The sequence below is a fragment of the Cibotium barometz genome, chromosome 30, assembly GCF_041138505.1.
Source record: "Cibotium barometz isolate CiBa-2024 chromosome 30, ASM4113850v1, whole genome shotgun sequence".
Classification (NCBI taxonomy): domain Eukaryota; kingdom Viridiplantae; phylum Streptophyta; class Polypodiopsida; order Cyatheales; family Cibotiaceae; genus Cibotium; species Cibotium barometz.
Genome location: NC_141075.1, coordinates 45,284,484 through 45,310,075, shown reverse-complemented (window position 1 = coordinate 45,310,075; position 25,592 = coordinate 45,284,484). Strand labels below are relative to the sequence as shown.

General features: G+C 45.0%; 1 protein-coding gene across 2 annotated transcripts; it reads right to left on the bottom strand.

Annotated features, from left to right (window-relative positions):
* Positions 1 to 2,927: 2,927 nt before the first annotated feature.
* On the bottom strand, positions 2,928 to 25,200 carry LOC147621545 (cell division protein FtsZ homolog 2-2, chloroplastic-like). 2 transcript variants are annotated; one of them, XM_086824313.1, is made up of 8 exons: positions 24,292 to 24,504; positions 23,894 to 24,042; positions 23,320 to 23,615; positions 23,116 to 23,206; positions 9,686 to 9,810; positions 4,100 to 4,192; positions 3,319 to 3,384; positions 2,928 to 3,194 (listed from the first exon to the last, which is right to left on the bottom strand). In XM_086824313.1, the coding sequence occupies exons 1-8, from the start codon at positions 24,357 to 24,359 to the stop codon at positions 3,090 to 3,092; spliced, it is 993 nt and encodes a 330-aa protein (XP_086680439.1). In that variant the 5' UTR covers positions 24,360 to 24,504; the 3' UTR covers positions 2,928 to 3,089. The 2 variants fall into 2 exon arrangements, with proteins under 2 accessions (XP_086680439.1, XP_086680438.1); XM_086824312.1 differs by lacking the exon at positions 23,894 to 24,042 and having other exon boundaries at positions 23,320 to 23,619; positions 24,292 to 25,200.
* Between the last annotated feature and the right edge of the window lie 392 nt (positions 25,201 to 25,592).

Genomic DNA, 25,592 nt, shown 5'->3' with positions numbered 1-25,592 from the left:
TTATGAAAAACCTTGAACTTACCTATTCTTGTAGGAGATTCACTTTAGGTCTCATCAAATTATGTCGTTTCTAAAAAATTACAAATTTAATTTTACAAGTGAATTCCAAATATTTGCAGTTTCATTGTCACTATTTGCGGGTTTTCTGTTAACACTAAAGCAACGGACTTTATTAAATGGTTGATACAGAAAGGCAGTAATTAATGGCTATTGAAGGCCAAAATGATCCATGAGACCTGAATACATAAGTGAAGATCATGAAAGTCTTATGTCAAATCCAGTCCATAAAAGGGAGCACTAAATTGAACAGCTTGCAAGGACAATGTAGAGTTTGTCTTCTCTCTTAGTGCTTGCAATGAAAATTCTAACAAAGAAGATTATGAACAAATCGAAATGTTTTAAGCAATGAACTTTTTTAATGGTTGATAAAGAAGAAAGGCACGGATCTTGAGTTATTTTTTCATTGATTTGGATATATGAGACTCAGGGGACTTGATTTTGACTATGAATTTGGGGAGCTTAATAAGTTAATGAAGACTTTTGTGCCGTGTCAAGACGTTGGTGTTATGCACTAATTTTACTCAAGTGCATGACTAAATGGTTTAGACGGAGGGGAGAGGGGAAGAGAGCTTTATTAACATCTTTCAAGAGCCAAGTAGGCCATGAAACTCATGACGATAATCTATGAGTACAATGTGGGAGATAATTGTTTGTTTTCCTGTATATAAACGAAGTCCATAGTCATCTTTGCATAGGCTAGTAGTTGCAAGTGTAATCTTTCTTAGCATAAGTATAATTTTACATTTAAAGACCTACACTATGCTACATGTCAATCATACTTTGGTACACACAAATTCAAAATTCCTAGTAGTAAAAAATGGGAAGTGTTAAGCATTATTTCATTCTTAATGGTAAAAAATGGAAAGGGTTATGCATTATTTCATTTCTAAGGCCTTTGGCTTACATTTGCACATCTTGACTGACTTGAAATGAGATCAAGGAGTTAACTTATCTTCATTTATAACATTCATGCGAGTGTCATGCATTATACAATTTACAGATCAAGTGAACCAAATGAGATATTACAATACATGTGCCTGGGATGTATCACAAAGCATTTCACACATGTATGTGCCATGCATTGTGTGCTAATGCATATCAAAGACATGTACAAGGCATAACGTTTGTGGTTAACCGTAGAGCATCTCATTATCATGCATTACTTAGAGCTAGATTGAAAAGCTTTTAATCGTACGATTTGAGTGGCATGATGAAATGAATGCATCATAAAGTTGTGTACAAGTTATGCAAAAGAGTTTAGATGTATTAAACATTAAGGACATGTGGCGAATACATCATTATGATGCTTCAAAAAGTATACATACATACATACATACATACATACATACATATATATATATATATATATATATATATATATACATACATGTATTATGCAAAAGGATTTGGGCATTATGCCAAAATTAACATACATGAAAGTTTCATAAATTGCTCAACAATAATGAAATATATATATCAATGCATTAATCTTACATGGGATACAGGTATAAGCCTTGTCTATCATAAAGGGGGAGAGAATGTAGTACACTAAAAAAGGAAAAGACCTTTCCCTTAGGTGCATATCAGCTTAGCGTTGTCAATATAAAATAAAAAATCATAGTAGTCAATTGATTGCACATCCAGACAAGTACATATATGCTGGATTTTCATTATCTTCCCACATTATTTTTCTATCCTACGTACAAAACTTTGATATCTTTATTATGCTTCGTCTTGCAGAAAAACACAATTCTTGTTTTCTTTGCTTTGCATTGCACAACTAATATATTACTTTTTTTTTAAATGCATCACGAAGGATTACAAGCATTCACTTTATACTTTACATATGCACCACCTGTGCATGGATTCAAAGACTTCTCATGAGCTAAAATGGCGATTAATTCATTGCATCTTGCCCACTGCTAGAAGATAAAATTAACTAGCTATCATGTTATACACTAGGCTTTACAACAATCTCCTTGATGGATTGTATCCCCACGTTTCACGCATCTAAAGATTGGCAAATATATGGAACGGTGACACCCTCCCCTTTAAAGGCTGGACTCCCTAGTGGTCACACTAGGAAGCTTCACCTGAAATACTTCCCCTCCCAAAAAAAACTAGCCTTAGGCCCAAGATCCTCCCGTAGTTACCGTTTTTCACCACTCGTAAGGGCGCCCACTCATAGGCGCTTCTTATCTGCCTGTGGGCGACGCCGCCACGGAAGCACCTTGTGGGCTTTTGAACCCAGGACCTCTTGGTCCTAGGCAAACACCTTCACCACTTGGGATATCACCTCATTGGCACCTGAAATACTTTTTGGCATTTCTCTCTTCATAAACCACTTTTAATAATGCCCATAATTCAGACCAAATACTTTTTGGCATTTCTCTTTTCATAAACCACTTCTAATAATGCCCACAATTCAGACACATCTCTTCCAAGTATTGAGGGTTGCCAATTCAAGGCATTCACCCACCAGATTAAGTGCCACCACCCTTGGGACTACCTATTCCACCTTGATTCACACCACCACACGCCCTTCCAGAAACCTCTACTCCTCCCAGGCACACTACCACTTTCCTAGCTGACTGGGTCTCACCAGACTCTACCTGTAAATCTTAGAGAATAAACAGGCTACTGTGCATTTCATTCAATATTGCAGAACTGATGGTCTATTCCCCCAGACAATGGCAACAAAAATACCAAGCGTTTCGAAATGATTGATAAAACTGCGGCTTTTTCCCCCAAAAATACTCTAATTTGCATACAGACTTGATCCTGTTCTCTCAGAACTTTCTATGCATCTCAAAACAATCCACAGGAGTCAGATGCACAGGAAATCCATGTGAAACTAGAAATCAAAATAAAAAAAGACAACGAAATACCATTTTAAAATTACAAGAGATCACCATGCCAAGGAAGCACGTATGCTTTGAACTCTAGTATACGGAGTCCTTGCTCAAAGTGACAAAGCCAATTGTTCCCATTTGGGAAAAGTAAGTGTGCTTCTTACACCCGTCAGAAAATCAAACCCTGCGAGCACGTCTTCTAAGAAACTCTGGTATTTCAATGCCTACTCCGTTGCCCAAGCTCGGTGGAAGACCAACGGGAGTCACCCGACCCGACATTTGCTGCCCAGTGGAGAAGCAATGTCAGGAATCAGGAAAACAAACATGAGAGAAAAATTAGAATTGAAAAGAAAGGAGACTTTACCCACATTAGTACCATCAACATAAAACCATGAGACACTTATACCTTGGAGCCTGCTTTTTCAGCTTCTTCGCGTCCTTTGAATCCAGTTGCAACAAGAGTGATGCTCACCTGTGACAACAAAAATTCTTCTCACAGCCCCAAGGAAGTGCTGCCAGCTGAAAACAACCATCCTTCAAAGATCCTAGTGTATGCTCTGGATGTCTATCAAGGGACAGACAAACAGCACCTTCATGAAAAGGAGGAGAATATCTTTGTCCTTTCAAATGAGAGGCAGCGAAGAGGAAGTTTAATTCTAGCAAAAGTGGTAGCAAGGACAGCCATGACTCTTAAGGAGGCCAAAGCAGGTGCTTCTACTATGGGCGAGGTCACATTGGAAGGGACCAAATGCAGCCAAAGAAGCCATGCCTACATTGCAGTACACCTGATTATCTGGCTTGTAATAGTTCTTAACATGTGCAGCTTCTGACATCTAAGAGATACAATGGAGCTTGTGTACTAGCAGCTCATACAATCTCATATTGAAAGACCAATATGTGCAGCAGGATGGCGGGCAAGCTGCCTTGGCACACTGCACACACCATAGGTCGATCATGGCCACTCCCAACTCCTTAATAGCTTTATATAAGCCAGTTCCTCTAGCTATTTAAATTCAAATTGACATTTCAAGCAACTGCTGGCTTTAGATCCCAGCAAAGTATCTAGACGTCAACAACTTTCACATCCATTCCTCCTAACATATCCATAGATGATGCTTGAATGAATATAAACTTGAGGATAACGCAAGCTAATCATGGATCTCGCTTCATAAACTCAACAGTCTTACCTGCCCACTATATGATTCATCAACAACAGCTCCAAATATCAAATTGGCATTGGAATCAACAAGATTGTAGATGACCTCTGCTGCAGCATTTACCTGCAAGGCAGATGCATTACAAAGGGATATGTCACAGCCTTTCCAACACACTACAAAAAAAAAGAAAATGACACCAATCTCTTGCATGTTCCATTCACCGTCATCATCATTGTCATGGAATCTATGGCTCGTCTCCCAACCGCTCCCTTGCATGCTCCCTTCTTAAAGCAACTTTGTGATGTAACGTCATTTTCCATCCGGCCAGGAATGCATTGTAATTGCCAATAAAATCTAATCAATATGCCACAAATGGTTGCTATTTTTTACTTGTGCTTTGCTCAATGCACAAACGGTCACATAATAAGAGTAGCACACTGCACCATTTGTATCCAGTAAAGATCCAAACTTAAAAGCAGTTTTTTTTGCCAAAAAGTAATAGGGACCAAGAGATATTTTGGGTATGTTTTGGGGTGCTGGGACATGGCTCAACAGCACCTACTTTCAAACTTGCTCAACCTGTAACCTAAGAGGCCTGCTCACCACTCACTCCTGGTTCGGGCTGGACACAAGCACTGCTCCTGTGTCTAAAATTTGTATCCAGCCCCAACCCCAGCTCCATCTTCAATCCATTTCCCTACGCCTCTTGGAACCCATTAGAAGCTATGCCAAAGAGGGTATGGGTTTATGGCATTCTTCTCAAACCAACCCATGCTAGTGATTCCTCAATTTGCTCTTGCATCTCACAGCATCCGACTACTGCACGATGTTCTTCAATGTGTTGCTTTTCTCACCACCTTGAAAATGTGTGAACTGCGCAAACTAACCTCTTTTTCAAGCTCGGTTCAAAACTCACACACCAGGTGTGGAGATCTTACATTGGTATCAGAGCCAATATTTGACGCGGAGAGAACAGAATCAATGTTGGTTTGCGGTGGGCTGTAAGGAGAACTGAAGTGACGAGTGAGCTTGCACTGCTGATTTTCCTGCCCCCACCTGCCCTCTGCTGCCTCCGCCTGCCCCTCTACAGCCCCCGCCTGCCCTCCTGCTGCTCCTGCCAGCCCTTCTGCAGCCCCCCGCCTCCCCATCTGCTGCCCCTGCCTGCCCCTCTGCTGCCCATCTGCAGTCCCCACCTGCCCCTCTGCTGCCCCCCACTGCCTTTGCTACCCCAGCTGCTCCCGCCTTTGCCCCCTCTTCTGCACTGGGGCACCCGCCTCTTTATCAGCAGCAATTTTATCTGGATTCAAGTCGGCCGCCCATTTTTTTGATTGGCTTTATGGCTTCTTCTGCCGCAGCCAATCTTTCGTCACCCCCACTGGCTGGGAGAATCATCAATTTTTCACAAGACGAGCTCACCTCTCTTCAGCATGACATTGACCTTGAGGTCCATACCACCCTTGTTGCGAGAGTTTATGGTTCCCACCCCTCTCGTTCGCAGGCCCATGAATGGCTTCTAGCAGCTCTCCCTTTGGAGCTTACTGTGCACTTCCAGGATACTCGTTTGCTTGGTCGAGGCTTCTTCCAGGTGGACTTTCATTCTTCAGAAGCTACTTCTCAGGTTTTGGCTAGCAGTCCCTTCCCTCTTGGTCCTAGGAAGATTTTCTTCTTTCAGTACCAGGTGGGCATTGATCCAGTGGCGGGGGATCAGCGCCTTACCCCGGTCTCACTACGGTTCCCTGCTCTTCCTCGGTCCTATTGGAAGCTTTTAGCTTCCATAGGGGCATCCTTTGGCCAAGTTCTAGAGGTACGAGTCCTTCCGAGCTCTCCCGCCTCAGCTTCGGCGGCCGTTACCGCCACTCTTGATGGTGTACCCCGGGTCCTTGTGCTTGTTCCTAATCCATCGATTACTGATGATCATGTTATGCTTTAGAGACCTGACGGATCTCATTTCCGCCAGAGGATGGAGATTGCAGGCAAACCTGACCAGTGTCGGATTTGCCATCGACAGGGTCACATTGCTAGAGATCGTCCGAGATCGAGGGGCCATGCTAGGAGGCAGCATGGTCCTGCCCATCAGAGGCCTTCTGCAGTTGCCGATACTCCAGTTGCTCCTTTGCCACAACATACCACACAGCGTTGGGTTGTGGTTAGGGATGGCAGGCACCCTCGGACCCCCGTACCTGCCCCTTCACCCACACCCCTTATGGAGCACCCTAACCCCTATGCAGCTCTTGCCTCACAGGATGTTGATCCTTCTTTGGAGGATGAGGCTTTGTAGGCACATGATCTGGATCCTTCAGAGGAGGATGCTGCATTACAGTTACAAGATGATTGTACCCTTGAGGATGATGTTGCGCATTCGCATTGTCATGGTACCTCTCCAGTTCTAAGGACTAGCCCTGGCTTTTCCCCAGAGAGTGGGAGAGAGAGAGGTAAGGTTTACATCGTCAGATTTCCCCTCCCTTACGGCTCACCTATCCGAGACGTACTTCCGCCTCTAAAGGGGGTCCAACGTCCACCACGAGATCTGGTCGTTCCTACTCTCAATCCTTATGTGGATTGTCTCTTGGAACATTCAGGGTCTTGGGGGTTTTTTTCCATGTCGGCGGAAACAAATTGTAAAAACCCAGCTCCATTGTGCAGTCACAGGTGGACCTATGGATGTGTCGCTCTTGCAAGAGCATGAACTTAATGCTAGCCAGTGTGGGAGATCAAGCAAGCTTCTCTCGGGACACACCTTTTGGTCACCAACTTTTGGTACCAAGGGTGGTGTCTGTATCTCTGTTTCAGCTTTGATCTTGCCTTGCATCATGGGACATGGTGTCATTTTGCCTGTGAGAGCGCAGTGGATCCTTCTTATGCAGGGTACTACTTTGCTGACCATTGGATTATTGGTAGGGATTTTAACATGGTTGAGATGCCAACGGATAAAAGAGGTGGACACGAGGGCTTGGTGCATCCTCTTGAAAGAGCGTCTTGGGAGAGGTTTATACTCTCCATTCATGGCAAAGATTGTTGGCATGAGGATGACATTTTGAGGAGTTCATCCACTCTTCTTTATTCATGGTCTAACAGGAGAAGAGATGCAGGATGTATCTATGCACGGTTAGACAGATTTTATGTGGATGATTGGGTGCTTGACAGAGATGGGCATACTTTTATTGCTACAGGCACCTCTAAATCAGATCATTGCCCAGTGGTTTTATGTATTAGAGATCCGAATTGCCATGGATCAGCACCCCATGTACGCATCCCTGATCATTTGTTTTCATATGTAGAGCTATCGCGTCGTATGCTTGATATTTGGAAATCTCATGATTTATTATAGGCCTCTCAAAGTCTGGCCTCTACTCTCTGTGATATTAGTGACTTTTATCACACATGTGCCCTGTCTAAGAGGCAAGAGGCCTTGGATTTAGAAAGGGCTATTAGACGTAGATTGGCTGCCTTGCAGAAAGAGCACGAGAAACATCCTCGTGCTCAATGGGTTGCAGATTCTTTATGTATTGTTAGGGCAAAACTTCATCACTCTCTTGAGCAACGCGTGGAGTACCGTTTCCATGCCCAAGAATCCTTTTGGATACAGATGGGTGACAGATGTAACAAACATTTCTTTGCTACTCACGGCCCATCTCATGCCAGAGATAGTGTCAGGCAATTGCAGGATTCACATGGCACTCTTCACACAGATCCTCTTATGGTTAGACAGATTGCCACTGATTTCTATCGCCAGCTTCTTAGTACTGAAGCCTGAGCCGCACTGCGATTTGAGACATAGGGCACAGAGGAAGGTTTGGAATGCATTGCCACATTTGATCACTGAGGAGATGTGTGCCGCTCTGGATGCCCCTTTCTCTATGCAGGAGTTCAGTCATGCTCTTCATGCCTTACCTTGTGGTAAGTGTCCAAGGGAGGATGGCTTCTCCCCTGTTTTTTTCATTACTTTTTGGCATGAGATTGGGACTGAGATCACATCGGCTCTGCATGAGATGTGGGACACGGGTTCTATGCCTTCTTCTCTCACTGAGGGACTTATTTATCTTATTGGCAGGGCTGCTCTTTAGCCCCATTATTATATATCATAGTTGCAGAGGCCATGAGCATCTTTCTTTGCTCCACTGTTGGTATTTCGAGATTGAGGTTGCCTCTTCGTAGTCAAGAGGAATTGGTTGACTCTGAGTTAGCTGATGACACAGCCATGTTCTTGGAGGCTTCACATATATGCTTATGTTCCTTCCGGGTAGCACTAGAGAAGTTCTGTTTGGCAGCAGGGACACTCATTAATTAGCACAAATCTGTTGGTTTTTGGGTTAGTGATTCACCGAGAGTGCTTGGGGTGCAGAGCTTGGTTTTACTTGGATCAGCAGAGGATGTACTGCTAGATATATGGGATGCCAAGTTGGGATTGATATTTCTCCTACACAGCAGTTTTCTCCAGTACTTATGAGTATCCAGAAGAAGCTCCTCCATTGGAGCTCCAGGAGATTAGATTTAGCTTCCAAAGCTTTGGTGGCTAATCAGGTATTGCTTGCCTCAGCTTGGTTTATTGCCTCTTGTTGGTGCTTCTCTCGTGCGTGCATTGGCCAATTGCGGAGATTGATCCGCAATTTTCTTTGGTCGGGTTTGGATGGCACCTCAGACACTCGTGCCAGGGTAGCTTGGCTCACAGTTATTCAGCCCAAACAAGAGGGAGGCTTGAATATTATCGATCCGGATGTTCAATGCAAGGCGTTGCTTTGCAAACTTGTGGTCAAAGTTCCTACCAGGCACTGAGCCTTGGAAGGATTTTTTCTTGTCTCAGATTTCCGGATGTACACCCAAGGTCGGGAGAGACTCGATGCCCAGCATACGTTTTTTGTTCACAAAGGCTGATTTTAGGGCACCATCTTCCCCTCTTATTGCAGCCATTGTCAGAGCATGGAGAAGCATGAGGTCTTTTTTGCGACAAAGGCCTCCTAGGTCTTTGGATGAGGCTAACCGACAACCTATTATGTGGAACGAGCTCATTAGGGATGAGGTTGGTCGGCCACTTGGTGCATCTCATTACATGCAGTGGTCAAGATAGGAGAGATGTGCACACAGTTCTTGCTTGGAAGACCTTTAAGAGTCTTCCAGAGGATCGGAGAGCTGCATCCATTCAGCATCTTAGGGGCTCTCGCATTATTTTGATGCAGCTATTCCGCATGAGTGGCTTTCTGGGACCTTTCGCGAAGACTATCCTCGCATTCAGGGGCCCTCTTGTTCTGCGCAAGCGAAGCACATGATGTTTATGCGGGAGTGGGACCACGGCATCTTCTTTTCCTCTAGTACCATAGGTCTTACATGGCATCATGATGCTCCTCAGTGGTTGAAATCACCTTACATATTGGGGTGATTCTATTCTTTCCCGGCTTATAGCTGTGATTGTTGTATGTTTTTCTCATACTTAATAGAAGTCTCTTTCTGGAAAAAAAAAAAAAACTCACACCCCTCAGCCAAAATTGGATTCCTTTGATACTGCATGGCTAACAGATGGGGCATTTGTTGCCCAGCTTGAAACTACCAAATCAATGTCCTCATATGATTTTTTGGGGGATAAGACCAATTTCTGAAGGCTGAAATTCAGGGAAAGCTCACCTCCAACAGTGTCAAGTCAGTGCCTCCAGTGATATTCCAGACAATGCCCGTAGCACGCTCAATGCCAACGTCAAGAAGAGGTGATTGGATTGCATTCATTGCTGCATCTCTTGCCCTGAACTTCCCTGCCAAAAAAAAAACAAACCATAGACTCTCTGTCAACACAACAAAGCCATCACATGAAAGTTGCAACATTAATTACTCATCTTATTTACATCGTAGCTGCCCATAACTGAAACCTGCAAGTGGCCAACTGATCTTATCTATAGCTGCATGTAGTCCCCTGCTTCTATAAAAGCAAAAGTGACAAACTTTATGTAGTTTAGCCATAATTGCATGAAACGGAAACATATGATGTCTTTGCAACAGAAACAGCCTAAAACTAGGAAATGGAAACAGCCAGGGAACGGCGCATCTTTAACATTCCATAGCAGATGTATATAAAAATGATGAATAAGGTTTGAAAAAAAGAAGAGAAACTTGGGATAGATTTGGAAGAGATAACATGGAAAGTTGGGGAAAATCAAAACTTGGGGGAGAGGGACATATCAATGCTCCACCCTCATATTGTATTGTTCAGGCACCGGCTAGCTCATGTTTGTACGGCTCCCATTATGAGTAGTCATGGTTGGGCAGCCTGAGTGCCCAGCATCCCCATATTCACACGAGGAGATGGCCCAGGAAGCCAAATGATTTAGAGACGGCTTGGATTAGATTTGGCACATTGCCAAATAGGATACATACTAAACTCAATCGTTATCTCACAATGGTCCACACGTGAAGTAGGTAGGCTTTACTCTTGCACACCCTCTCCTCACATTAGAGGGCCCGAATAGGGCCTAATATGAGACCGGATAGCCATGGGAGGTGGAAAACCTGTCTCTAGTTCATCTTTATGGGCTCAGTCTACACCGTGGATGGTGGCACCGACTTATGACATATATATACCTATCGGAATACGCAACGGATATGAAACAAACTACTAAGAGCACAACGTAGCAAGACACCAGGCATCACCCCATATGGAGCCTTTCATGGACTCAAGCCTCAGGTACATCTCAAAATATTTGGTTGTTTAGCTTTTTCGGAGAAACACCTAATGGGCGGGCACACCCACAACAGAGACCCTAGTGTGTAAAGTACAGACAAGAGATGACTGCTAACACACCCCGTCAGCACCTAGATGTGGAACCAACCCCAGTGAGCTGGAGTGCTACCGGAGCATCGCCTGAGGTAGAGACTTCGTGAAGAGGTCAGCCACATTGTCCTCCATTGAACAAAACTCTAGCAAGATGTCATCAGCAAAAAACTTATCACGAACAAAGTGACTATGGATGTCCATGGGTTCCGCCAATGGAAATCCAATCCCGCCAAGTAACCTCTACAACCGCACCACCTGGCAAGCCGCACCACAAGCAGCCCGGTACTCTGCCTCTTTAGACTACAAGGCAAAAGTTGGCTGCCTCTTGCTGCTCCATGAAATAGCTCCTGAGCCGAGGGTAAAACCATAGCCTAATGTAAATCTCCTCGTGTCTGGATCTCCTCCCAGTCTGAGTCACTCCAAGCATGGAGTCTGACTCCATCCGTCGTTCCTCCTCTAGTATGATAGAAGAGTCCAAGATCCTTTGTTACGCTGCAGAAACCGTAAGATCCGCAATCCTACGTCCCAATGAGTCTTCGAAGGCGTCTGCAAAAATGAGCTCAACAACCCCACCGGGAAGCTGAAGTTCAATCTTGTGTTCAGCAACCAAATCAATGAACCAAACTGCTTCCGATACAACGATACAAAGAGGCATTGACATGCTCATAAGGATCATCAACTGTAACTTTGGTATGCCAAGTCCTGGGACCTGCTGAAGACCATTCAAGGCCTTCCGAAACTTGTAAACCACCCCCTCTGAACCCGGAACCTCAAAGCCTGGAGGCTGCTCAACATCCACCTCCACCTACAAGTCACCATATGCCACATGCTTGGCTTTCCTACAAGTCCCGTGGGAAAGAGCTTCCTCAACTGCAGGAGGCTCTTTGTCCCGACTGATACGAGACATTAGAGCATAGTTCACCTGTAAAGGCTCCTCTGTCTAACGAATGCAAGAACTGGAGTGTTCCTGCTTGCTGCCATCATTTGGCAAGCCTGCCACTGCAGCGTATCCACATTCAAGTGGTCATGACGAAACTGCCACACATCACCTAACTAAGAACCTGAAAGAGAGAGTGTTGAGAGTTTGTAAATCCCATTCTCCACTCCACCTTCCCATATAACTTGGCTTGTCGCTTTGTCCCGAAGAGCAACAAAATGCTCCTCAAACTCCACCCATACACCAATCTTGCAAACCTCATGCACTGACAACATATGAAAACCAAGAGATGGAACAAAAAGAACCTGGGAGGAATGCTTCCCCCCTCTGCCATCAGGAACGATCTCTAACCTGCGCTCACTGTGAATAGGGATAGTGGACCCGTCACCAATCCGGATGTAACCTGCGTGCCTTTGAAGATCTTGTAATAACTCTCGAGAAGGAGTCATGTGCCTAGACGCACCACTGTCTAGAATCCAATCCTGAGTATCCCTAGCGGTGATTCCAACCGCCTCCCTACTTGAAGAAGATGAAACGCCGCTATCCATAATCTCCAAGTGCACAAAAGCTGGAGTCTTCACGGTTACTGCTGAGGAATCTGCAACCTACTCGATGCTCCGCTTAGCACATTTTCTCCAATAGCCGCCTTTCTCACCACAATTGTTACAGATCCTCTTTGCCTTCAAGGCGTCACGATCCACGTCGGGCTCCTGCTCGTAAGACTTCTCTTGTGAAAACTTCCCTTTGCCCTTACTGCAGCCTTGCGACCGTTGGCCAGTCAAGACCTTAGAACCTCCGTCTTGTGGAGGGTTCGAAAAATGCCTTTCCTGGTCCAAGACCATAGGCACAAGCTCCTCCCAAGTGATGGTCTGAGCCTGCCATTGGTGATCAAAGAGGAGTAGAAAGCTGAGTACTGAGAAGTCAGATGAGACAGCAAAGTGATGGCCATGTCCTCTGAAGATATCTGCTTCCCAACCTGAAGAACCTCCTGCTGAAGAGCCTGCAACTTGTTGATGTGCTCCCGCATCGTCGAAGATTTTGCAGGATCCATCACCCACATCTGCACTTCCAAAGAAATCCGCTTCATGGGTGATACCCTGTTATACAAAGAAGCCAAATGTTGCCAAATCTCTCTGTCCAGCGTCATATGTTTGATATGATTAATCACTTGTGGTGTGCAATTAAGGAAGATGAAAGAACGCACGCAGGCATTGACACGATCCCACAACTGTGCCTGAGCCTCTCATTCTTTCCGAGTAGAGGGTAACAACTCTCCGTCCTCCAACTCTGGCCGTGGAACACCAACAATAATGAAATCAGCCAAGTCACAAGACTCCAATACAGACTCCATCATAACCTTCCAGATGCCATAGTTGGTCCCGTCCAACTGCCGATCCACCGGGAATGTGGGGAGAGTAGGGATCTTCACGTGCTTCTCAACCATCTTAAGCAAGTCTGCCATCTCGAGGGGGTTACTTTAGTCTTGTGAAGGGATGGAGGGTGGGAAAAAAAATGAAAAAGAGGCTACAACTAATATGCAAGGTGGCTGTCCAACGGTGATGGCCGCCTTCTACCCAATCTCCAAGTCTCGAACAGCCCAAGAGATCTCCAATCAGCACCAAAAAACCAGCATCCCCGCAAGCTCTTCAAATCTCCGGCAAGCTCTCCAATGTCTCCAACCTTCAAGCCACCTGGGACTCTAATACCATGTCGGAATACGTGGCGGAGATGAGACAAACTGCTGAGAGCACAACATACAATGAAGATGAGCAAACGCAAGAGAGAACCACCAGCCTAGAAAACGTTGAACTGTGTTGAGAAGAGCAAACGCAGAAGAGAGAGAGAGAGAAGCTGTATGAACTCAGATCTATATACAAGATCCGGTACACATACCCAATACATGAGGTGTGGGGGCCAAGCCCACTATATATATGGTCCAAGGCTGCTGGTCGGCCAGCCCAAAACAGGCCGACAGCAGTCCCAACTGCTCACGACCCAAAAACAACAGTCGGCCAGGTCATCACAGTCGACCAGCATACTCTTGCCCCACGACCTCAAAAAACAGGGGGAAAATACATGGGAAAAAAATAGGGGAAAAATGAAGAAATACCTAATGGGCAGGCACACCCACAACAGAGGCCCTAGTGTGTAATGTCCAGACAATACCGTCATAAGGCCAAATGAATCTGAACTTAAAAATCATTTTAAAAGAAAGAAGAGAATCACCAAAAACAATCAAAATTTTAAAAAATAATAATAATAAAATAAAATAAAATAAAATAGAGACACCCGAGAAAAAATAATAATAATAGTAATAATAACTTGCAAAAATAGACAAATACATAGCTAAATCACACACGCCCACATGCACACAAACAAATTCTTTATTGAACCACAACAAAAGAATTTCTAACAATTTAATAACTAATTAGCAAAAACAATCTTTAAGTGACTAATTCACTAAAACAAAACAAGTAAAAGACAAGAATACAAAAAGTGCGAACTTTACCTCAAAGATTGTCCAATCATGAAGTATAAGATCATCAACTTCATCATGCATAGCATGGACTAGGTGCTACGACATCCCTACTCACGTCATCAGCGCCCCAGAGTAGGTGCAGGTGTACATATAAAAAAATTTGTCCCAACCAAGAGGACACAACTTACGTGGTCATGTCATGGCCGCCCCGCGTATACAGATCTATATAGATACATGACCAACCCCTTCTCCACACAGTTCATCAATCATCATTGTGAGTTTACTCCCTAGCTTCTACTCGAATACAACCTCCGCCTTGGCAGTTCCAGATTAGCAATCAAAGCTGTTAGAATTTGTGCATCTCAGTGTATTTGGGCATTCCCTATTTTATGGAATTTTATCTATTTTCTCCTATTTTAGGAAGTCGTGAGCAGTCGGCCAGCTCCCTCACTTCACTATAAAAGGGGCTTCTCATATTCACTTGTTGTCAGTCCAATCCAAGCATAGTGTTAACACATTCCTTGTTGGCTATTGCCATTGTAAAGGTTCATGCTGTTATAAAAGGTGATCTTGTCCACAACCTCTCTATCTCCTTTGCTCCTTCTCTCTCTTGTTTTGTCTACGCTTCCGCTCGCACATACTCCAACATGGTATCAATCGCTTAGGTACCTCACTGCCTTCTACATTGCGAGTTTGATCCTTCCCTCTAGCTGCATTTTCTGGAGTTCACAACAGTGGCTGCGTTTTCTGGAGATCAAAACAGTGGCTGCATTTTCTGGAGATCAAAACAGTGGCTGTGTTTTCTCATCATAGCTGTGTTTTCTTTCTTCTGGAGGCTTCTCACATCTGCGTTTTCCTCTTCAGGCTGCCTTGCTCCTGTGCTTGGTTACCAAGCATCAATTGCAAGCTTCTATTGGCTGCGTTTTTGCTTCTAAATGCATTTACAGCAGTTTTGTGAGATCTGAAGGCTGTTTTTACAGCATGGACTGCAGTGGAAGGTGTTTCTTCGCGTGTGGTGCATCCTGACAAACTACAAGCTGCCCCGACATCTCTGTTTCTTTCCTGGCTTCCCCTTCCTCTGGTTGGGTGTTTCTGGTGAGTTTTGGTGGACTGTTTTGCTGCTGCCCAGTCTCTTTCTCTCTCAGATTTGAGAGGGGGTTGATTGGTCATGGTGCCTCGCTTCGTTGGAAAGTGCTCGAGAGGAGTCTTGGAGTGCTGAGATTTGTGTACTTTGTTGCTGTGGATATGGCTCCCCCCTATACGAACAAGGATGACAAGTTAGACGAAACCAGCTATGCCCATTGGAAGCTGAATATGCAGATCTAGTTCATCCACAAGGGTTTGTGGGAGATTGTTTGGGGCAATGAGAAGAAGCCCGAGCGTCCTCACAACTCCAACTCGAGGAGGTGGACCAGGGATCAAGAGGATGAATTCTCTCTTTGCTCGAGATTCATCGATGCGGGCAGTTACTGTGCAAGGGCAACTCTACGGTCTGTTATTTCCTGCTGGCAGTTCTATGCAGTCCTTCGTCGTGAAGGCCAAGGTTATCCATGACCAACTGGCAATGGGTTCTGCTTTGTCCTCCGCCCAGCTGGCTGCACTTATCCTCACCAAGCTTCCCCCGGAGTATGATGCGGTTTCTCGAGCTTTGAGGTGCCAGGTCACAACCACTCCATTGGATTTTGATGACCTTAGCTCCCTTCTCTTGGAAGAAAAGTCCGTCCTCACTTCTCGGGGTAAGATCAAGGTGTCTCTCAAGAGTTCTAATCAGGCACTTACTTCAATTCAGAAAAAAGGTGAAGTCGTTGCTTCTCATGTGGAAAGAGAGGACATATGTCCAAGGATTGTTTATTTGAGAAGAAGGACAAGACCAAGGACAAGTCTTCATCTCAGAAGAAGGACAAAGACACGTCACACGACAGTGATACAAATACTTCCAGTAATACATCTAGGACTATGAATCCAAGTCCAATGAATCCAAATCCAAATTCCAAGTTCAAGTTCCAATCCAATGTTCAAATCTAAGTCCAGATCCAAGTCCAAGTCCAAGTCCAAGTCCAAGTTCAAGTCCAAATCCAAGTCCAAGTTCCGATCCAAGTCCAAGTCCAAGTCCAAGTCCAAATCCAAGTCCAAGAATCACTCGCTCATCCCATGAGTAATCTCCACAACTCCTACAGCTTTGTCGATGAAGAAAACCATGGAAAAGCTCTTTCTGGCAAGAAAACTAATATAAAACTTGTTTGAATGGAAAAAGCAATTTTTGGAGCAGTTTTTGGGTTTCTAAATTTTCAATCCGTACAGTTCCATACGGTTGTACATATACGTACAGTCGTACGGACAGGTGATGACGTGGCACAGTAGTTGATGGAGGCACTCTGAATCAACAGGCAACAATGAAAAATTCCATGATTTGGTTCATGATCAAGTAGATGATGATGGAGAAGATGATCTCCACGCTTCAACGAAGATGGCAATGCAATGAAGAGATTCTTCTTCAACTTGATGTTCAAGAGAGGCTCATGCTTCTTTTATACTTGGGGAAGCCTTGCTTTTTGCCAAAAAGTGATGCTTTTGCCTTTTACTTTGCTTTTGGTCTTTTTAATAGTAACATACTACTGAACTTTAGTCAAAAGTTCTTGTTTTGTTTTTCTAGCTTCAAGGCCTTGCTTTTTGGCCCTGGAGCTGCTTTTTGAAAAAGCAACTTTTAGCTTTTTGGTCCAACTCACTCTTCTCTTTCTAATGGTGCCCTTGGCTGTCAGAGTGCGCAGCAGAAAGCGTGAGACATAGGCACAGAGAGAAAGAAATGAATCTGCATAATGATGAAGAAGCAATGATACAAACAACCCTGTGCAAGGGATGGTCCCCGTAGGTGAGGGCATGATGAACAACTACTCCCATAAGGGAGGACCCAGGCCTGGAAGCCCCTGTCAAGGTGAGTACAAATGAGGAGGACACAAGCCTTATATAGCCCCAAAATAAGCTGGCCGACTTGCTCCAAAAAAGACTCACGACTAGCTAAAATAAACATGTGAAAAATGGGTGGCCAACCCTACAGCCAAGGGCCTGAACATGAGGGAAAAATATAGTGTTGCTTGGGATAAATCTGGGCACCCCTGATACATAACTTGGGCACACTACTAGGAGATGAATAATGCTAACACCCCCTCTCAAATCTTGGGAGTGAAACCGGTCCAAGGTGCTGGAAAAGGAAACCTCCAAAGCAAGTCGAGAAGTCGATCTCCTCCCGCCACTGCGCAATGATGAAGAAGCAATGCTACAAACAACCCTGTGCAAGGGGTGGTCCCCGTAGGTGAGGGCATGATGAACAACTACTCCCATAAGGGAGGACCCGGGCCTGGAAGCCCCTGTCAAGGTGAGTACAAATGAGAAGGAGGCAAGCCTTATATAGCCCCAAAATAAGCTAGCCGACTTGCTCCATAAAAGACTCACGACTAGCTAAAATAACCATGTGAAAAACGGGTGGCCAACCCTACAACCAAGGGCCTGAACATGAGGGAAAAATATGGTGCTGCCCGGGATAAATCTGGGCACCCCTGATACATAACTTGGACACACTACCAAGAGACGAATAATGCTAACACCCCCTCTCAGATCCTAGGAGTGAAACCGGTCTAAGGAGCTGGAAAAGGAAACCTCCAAAGCAAGTCGAGAAGTCAATCTGCTCCTACCTCTGCCACTTACTCCAAGAAACTGCTCCCGATCCAGAAGTCAAGCAAAATCCAAAAAATGAACCACCAGATGTCCATATCTCCAACCCAATATGTGTCACACCTGTCCACACAATGTGCTCCCTCTTCAGTCCAAGAAAGGATGTCATTTGACACTCTACCTCCAAGAAGAAAAAAATTTATGCTTCCTTAGAGAACACCGCCAAACTGTCTCCTAGACCTGCTCGCACCACCTCTAGACACTCTAGAGGCCCACAATGTCTACATCAGCCCTGGTACTCAAGCCTCCAACTCTGAGCTTGTTGAGCACCAATCTCCAGATACTAGGTTTCTGGATCTCCATGTATCCCTAGGTCCAAGAATGCCTTTGTGTCTTGCTAACACTCCAAGTGTAAAAAACATAACTCTAGCATTGTAGCTGGCAATCCTGTCGGCACCTGAGCTTTAACACCTGTATCCACAACCTCGCCATCGTGTGATAGGACTACTACTCACACCCCCCCATGAGTCACCCAGTTACATAGCAACACCCCCCTGAGCTCTTTGGTGTTAACTATTGCACTGAGCTCAAGAAAGCTCTCTTGCCAAAACCTGACAACCCCAGTTGGCAAGCTCCCAACCAACCAGTCACATGTCCATGTGGAACCAACCATCCACAACTCATCATCCCAAAGCACAATCTGATGTCGATCATCTACTTCAAACTACTGCTCCACTGGTACCTATTTGTATCCAATGAGCTTGTACACCTGCCATGCATCCTATTCCCATCCTGCAATTGAGCAAGTACCTGTGAACCTCGACAACAACTCTCGTCACCAAATGACCTAGCCTGCCTCTGCAGCATGAATGCTGATATCAACCTGTACACCAAGCTCCCAAATCAATGCTTATCCTAGGGATGAAAACTCATGTGCCTGTACCCTGTAATCCAGAAGGCCAACTGCCTAGGGAATAGGAGTGGCACATGTTGCCAAGTAACCACATCCCCCTCTCGAGGTGAACAACCTGAGAACCTGAAAGAAAACATCTGTATACCAGCAAAACAAGGCTGAACTGGCACAAACTCATAGACCCCTCTTCCACCGAGAAAGGACTAACTGTCTTCCACACACACCTCGAGGATCTGAATCCAAGTGTGCACCCATGAGTCAGAAAAACCCTGACAAAGCAAAGATTAGCCGAGCAAGGGCTCAAAGCCATGTGGGAAGGCACCATTCCTGGAAAAGAACACCTGCCTCCACTGCCTCCAAAAAATGCAGATGAGATAGTGTAACAGAAAACGCTGATGTAACCAGCAAGCAGCTCGTGTACCAAAAAGAAGAGAGGGTGGTAGAGGAAAACGCAGCCATCATGTCAGTACCTCCTCTGGCCGCCCCAGATCTGCAGAAAGTGCAGCCATCACGGTTCCTCCTCTGGCCGCCCGAGACCTGCAAAACGCTGCCATTGGTGGCTGCCCTTCACCGGCTCACAAGGGCAGAAAATGCAGCCATAAGGGAACCTCCTGTGGCCGCCCCAGACCTGCAGAAAACGGAGCCAGTGGGGCTGCCCTGTACCTCCTCCAGCCACCCCAGACAAGGCCAAAATGTTCCCTCCTCCTCTGCAAACAGCAGTATCAAAAAACACAGAAATCCTTCTCTCATAAAAACACCAGAACACCTTCTATAGAAGAGCCTCAACCTGGTGCTCTGATACCATGTCAGAGTGCGCAACGGAAAGCATGAGACATAGGCACAGAGCGAAAGAAATGAATCTACATAACGATGAAGAAGCAATGATACAAACAGCCCTGTGCAAGGGGTGGTCCCTGTAGGTGAGGGCATGATGAACAACTACTCCCATAAGGGAGGACCCGGGCTTGGAAGCCCCTGTCAAGGTGAGTACAAATGAGAAGGAGGCAAGCCTTATATAGCCCCAAAATAAGCTGGCCAACTTGCTCCAGAAAAGACTCACGACTAGCTAAAATAAACATGTGAAAAATGGGTGGCCAACCCTACAACCAAGGGCATAAACATGAGGGAAAAATATGGTGCTGCCTGGGATAAATCTGGGCACCCCTGATACATAGCTTGGGCACACTACCACGAGATGAATAATGCTAACATTGGCTCGCGGTCAACCCTGTTAGACCTTTTGCTTTTTCTTGCTTTTTGACGAAGAATGGTGCTTTTTCTTAATCAAACCTTATGGACCCTGTCCCCATGTCTTCTTCCACTTGCCTGGTGTCCGGGCATGGGTTTCATCATGTGAAATAGAGCTAGGAGGGCCAAATAGTTACAAAGTCGGCTACACATATATTTGGGTTTGTGCTTTTTGGCTGGCCGATATAGCAGGTCAGCCAATTCACGGAGTTGTTGCAGAGCCTATAAAAGATTAGGACTGATTTCACCTCAAAGTTTTGTGAGCAATGAACAAGATCTCGAGTAGCTGATGATGATGGCGAAGTGAAGCTACTGAGGAACACGGACCACGGAGTGCAAAGGCAAGGACGGAAGAATCAGCAACACCGACAATCGGTAGCGCAAAAGTCAAACCGCCTCTTCGGGGTGTGTTGTAACAAGCCCTCAAGACCTGTCTTGCCAAGAATCATCTAAACACAATCCAACACAAGATTAGGGTTAACCAAACATAAAGGGTGCAGGCTAGCTCACCACCCAACCATAGGATCTGTACTTCGATCCACCCCCGAGCCTGGGGCTAAGGCTCCAATCCATAGATACATGCCAGTCAGCCCATACCGCCAGTGCCTACCCACAGGGACCCTCAACAAGACTATTTGTGCTTTACCATGTTTGTTTTGGTAGGAGTAGAAACTCTGGTCCAAGCAAACACCTATCAGAGTGCACCGCACAACTAACTCCTGATGAATAATAACCCAGGGCCTCGCTTATATAGTGGTCTCATTGATGCTATAAATAGCCAAGTGCCATAAATAGCCTTTACCCAAGTATTATTAGATTTGAGCCTTAGACCCAACATCGGCCTACAACCTCCTAATCCCAAAGCCCCCTAACCTTGGTGGATTAGCCCCACTAATCCGAAGATTAGTAACCAGGTAATGACATGTGTGGTGGCAAAAGTGGGCTAAGCGCCGCCGGTGCTAGGTAGAAATTCCAATGGTAGTGGTTGACTCGGTAGTAGAGCCGCCGAAGTTGGTGGTTCTATCCGTACTATTGCAGCCGGCAAGGTGACAGCACCGCCCCTATGGCTACACAGTGGTGGTTTGTTGGCCACTAGCTCCTCTGCCGCCAATGGTGGCGCAAACAAGCGGTGGCAAGCTCTGCGCGGCAGTCGCATTAGGTTCCAGGGCTGTGATGGTGGATGGTCAGTGCGCACAAAGTGGTGGGACAATAGGCAAAGAAGGAGAGCTGGCAGGGTATGCTGCCACCACATATGCCACATGTCAAACCATGATGCCAAGTGTCCCTAAGAGGTGTCACCTACATACATCATTGCTTTCATAAGATCCTCTTAAAGGTTGTTCCCACACACTAGCTATTGTTCACACACACTAGAACCGCTTTATTCAAGCCTAGAATACTAAGTTATTAGGTGCCACTTTACACAACCACCTAGCACCTGTTTATTCACACATTCATCACTATTAATATTTAGCATAAAAGTGCCCCCACCTTTTGGTGTATTTTGCTTATATTATGAAATTGAGATATCTACAATAAATCTTTGACCTCGACTTTCTTACGTCACTGTAAGGGGATTCCCACAACATAATCCTTCCAAGATCTACAAAACATAGGACAAACACAAGAACAGTATCTAGATTAAGGTTTCACAACCCAGCTCACTACCCAACCATAGATCCCATACACACAAGATCTCCATGAACATAGGGGCTACGGCTTTGTTCATATACACTCACAGTAGTCAGCCCTAGCATCCCATACCACCAAGACTTTTCTCAAGGGGCCATCGATAGACTCTCTGTCAAGGATGAACAATCAGGAGTAAATTGCATCCATGGTCTAAGTTTAGACTATCCTTTACAATAATTCACTCTAAAGGCTCATCCCATTTACATAATCACTTATGAGTTATAATGAGCGATAACTTATGGGATTATTAACTTATGAGCCTTAGCCACTATAACCAACTTGCTTACTCTCACATTCGTCAATCTAACCCTCAAGTTAGCCTCGTGTACATAACAATTTCCTACCTTCCTTGTTAACTTTGACCAACGGTACCCAAATTATCCATTTGTTAGTCTTCCTGCCCCATCTGAATCCTCATCAAAACAGCCTAGCTCCTGGAATTCTCTAGAATCCTCATTTCCCTTTGTCTTCTAGGAATTGGAGTGTTAGTTTTGGTCCTAGAACATAACAATTTCCTACCTTCCTTGTTAACTTTGACCAACGGTACCCAAATTATCCATTTGTTAGTCTTCCTGCCCCATCTGAATCCTCATCAAACCAGCCTAGCTCCTGGAATTCTCTAGAATCCCCATTTCCCTTTGTCTTCTAGGAAGTGGAGTGTTAGTTTTGGTCCTAGATGCTCCTACTGATGCCTGGGATCCAACCTCCAAACTCAGAGATGAGATGCTTGAATGGGGGATGGACAGGCCTATTTACATGAAAAAAACCTTGTCCAACTAACACAAGTTGGCCAGCCTTTTGCATCAATGAGTGCAAATCCTACGAATGCTTGCTAAAAGTAAAGTAGCAATCCCATGACCCTTGCTCTCCTGACAAAGCTAAGTATGTAATTGGCCCTGCCTTCAGTTCAGTACACAGTAGCACATCAAATGGCTCTTAAGAGCCCCCTGACATGATGTAGCGTCCCACTAGAGTGGCCAAACACAGAAAAATCCCTCTCCCCCTAGTTCCTGATTTTATTTGGAGTCCTTTGCAAAAGTTAAGTCTTTGAGGAACACTTGAGTTCGGAGTCTATTTTCCATGAAAGGGTGACGACTTGTTGCAGTCTCGATTCCCATCATAGATGACCCAGCATCAGAAACAGATGGCATGGCTCTTGAGGCCACCCTGGCAAGACTTATTGTCTCCCTCTAGAGTGGCCAGCCACACGGAGAGTCCTCAACCCCTAGTTCCTGTTTTTGCTTGGAGTCCTTTTGCAATCAGATGAGAGTGTCTTTTACGCAAAGCGAAGTCTTCAAGGAACATCTTGAGTTCCGGGTCTATTTGGCATGAAAGGCTGAGAATGACTAACCACTAGCAGTCCCGATTCCCATTAGAGATGACCCAGCATCAGACATGATTGCTCGTACATCAGCAAAATCAACATTGACAAGGCCAGGCACCTGCACAGGAATCAAGTTCAATGACGTCCACCCTCAAAACGACCCACCAAAAAAAAAAACACCAGTTTCATGATTTCTAGACAAAGGTTCAGCCAGCACCCAAAACAACACACCGTGATAATGTCTGATATGCCTTTGACACCTTGACGAAGAATATCATCCGCAAGGTTGAAGGCTTCTGTGACAGGTGTAGACTGTGAAACAGCAGTTAACAGTTTGTCGTTGGGTATGGTAATCAGTGTGTCAACATTAAATCTTAAAGCCGATATCCCTTCCTGTGCCTGAAGTGCTCTCCTACGCCCTTCAAAAGAGAAAGGGGTGGTGACAATCCCGACTGTCAAAATTCCAAGAGACTTCGCAACTCCAGCAATGACAGGTGCTGCTCCACTACCGGTTCCACCACCCATGCCTGCCTGCACAGTGAATTATATCCCTTAGAGAATCAAAACTTATGCAGGTCCTCCACAAAAAAAGGCTACTTCTTGGACATGTAAGAGTTTACAGATCAGGCAATCTGTTCAGTTTCGGCACAGGATTTCCATCAAACAGCTTAGTCAAGTTGTTCATGAAATTAGTTAATAAGGGCTTACATAGTAGGTCCCTACTCGTGCCGTCATTCAGCACTCAGAATTAGGTGCACATTTGTGCATAAAAAGATATCTTCAAAAGTTAGACTGGTCACAGAACCTTGCTCGCCCTTGGGATGGTTGATTGCTTGTCCATCCCTGGCAAGCGACCACAACGGGGCCCTGCTGACAGGCACGCATTTCATAAAACCTTGTATTGATGTGCGATAGAGGTTTCCTCCTTCCAATCCACAACACATATGACCACATCTATCAAATGACATCTAGATGTTAGCCGGCAACAAACTGTTTATTGGTCTTTAGATGCTAACGCAAGTCCCTCATAACAGGCACATCCTGGAGAAGCGAGTCCCCACCATACAAGCTGTCGGCTTTTGGGTGGAAGCAATGCACTTCCATACAAGAACTGGCCTTTGCAAGATGACATGTCACATAACACATGAATGAAATTTGAAAAGCAGCCCACTTATTTCACACAGAAAGTTGTTTAGGGCAAACCGTGACAAAGACCATGTCCGCACCACTGACAGCTTGCTCCACCAACGCTCTACTCTCTTCTGCTGCATTCATACCTATTTCTGGCTTGCCACCTGCACCAAGACCCCTGGTCAACTGTGCTCCTATTTGCAAATGGTTGTTCGGAGGCAATGGGGACATCTTCATAGCTTGGATGTCAGTGTTGACAATCCAAAATTCAACTCCTTGCATGTCGCTCTCAACCATTCGATTCACGGCATTGGAGCCTCCTCCTCCAACTCCAATCACTTTGATCTTAGCCTCATTGTAGGCATCAGGCTCTACCCAATCATTGCTAGAGGAGAGCTTTCTACTTGCAAAAGCCCCATTTCCAGCCCTTTCATGGTTACTAGCATAGCCATTAGACTCCCTGGATGAGGATGAGACGCCTGACCATGCCCTCTTAGGTTGAGCAGTTGTACGGACGTGTGCATATGCACGACCGTATGCATATGCACGGCCATGTGCAGCAGGGAGAGACAAGGGCTTCTCCTTTCCGAAATGGGAAACCCATATTTCTTCAACAGGGAAGCTTCGACTTGAAAGGCATTTCCCCTTATGGAAAGATGTTGATCGCAGCCTGGAACTGGCAGAAGAATGTGGTGATAATGAAGACGAAAAGAAAACAGAACTGTGCCCAAACGCTTCAACTGCAGGGCTCTGACTTAGAGTTTCTGTGTGAAAAGAAAAATGCGCAGGAAATCCTCGTCCCAGAAGGGTTTCTGGGACGTGAGCCATGCTTCAATTTACACAGAAAGGCGTTTCTCCTGTATTCAGAGGTTAGGGTTCTGAATAGATTGAGCTAGTGGGTAGAGCCCGGGCTATGGCGACAGAGCTCCTGCGGCTCTGCTACGTTGAAGTGCAGGACCTGCAGGTCGCCTTCTTTCAGTCTTCCTCGTGTAGTTCTTCGTGTTTTTTGAATTATACGCTTAGTTCTTAAAGATAAATATAATAATTATTATTATAACTAATGGTGGCTTCTTGTTATTTTCCCAATCACGTTAACAAATAGACAAATTGGCAAAGGGTTTTCATAGCCCTTATTTCAAGGAATAGTTTAGCCATAAAATTGGTATATACACATTCTCGTTATGAAAATCCATCAAGTTGTCCTTATTTTGATTTATTAAAAAAAAGGTTTTTAGCTAGCACTAATGAGTTTTACAACCATTACAAAAATATAATCAACTTTTGCTTATAGCTTTTTTACATACACTTTCTTTATTAGCATAGCTTTTGTTTGTATCTTTAGTAACAGGTTTTCAATATTGCAGCTTTTTGCT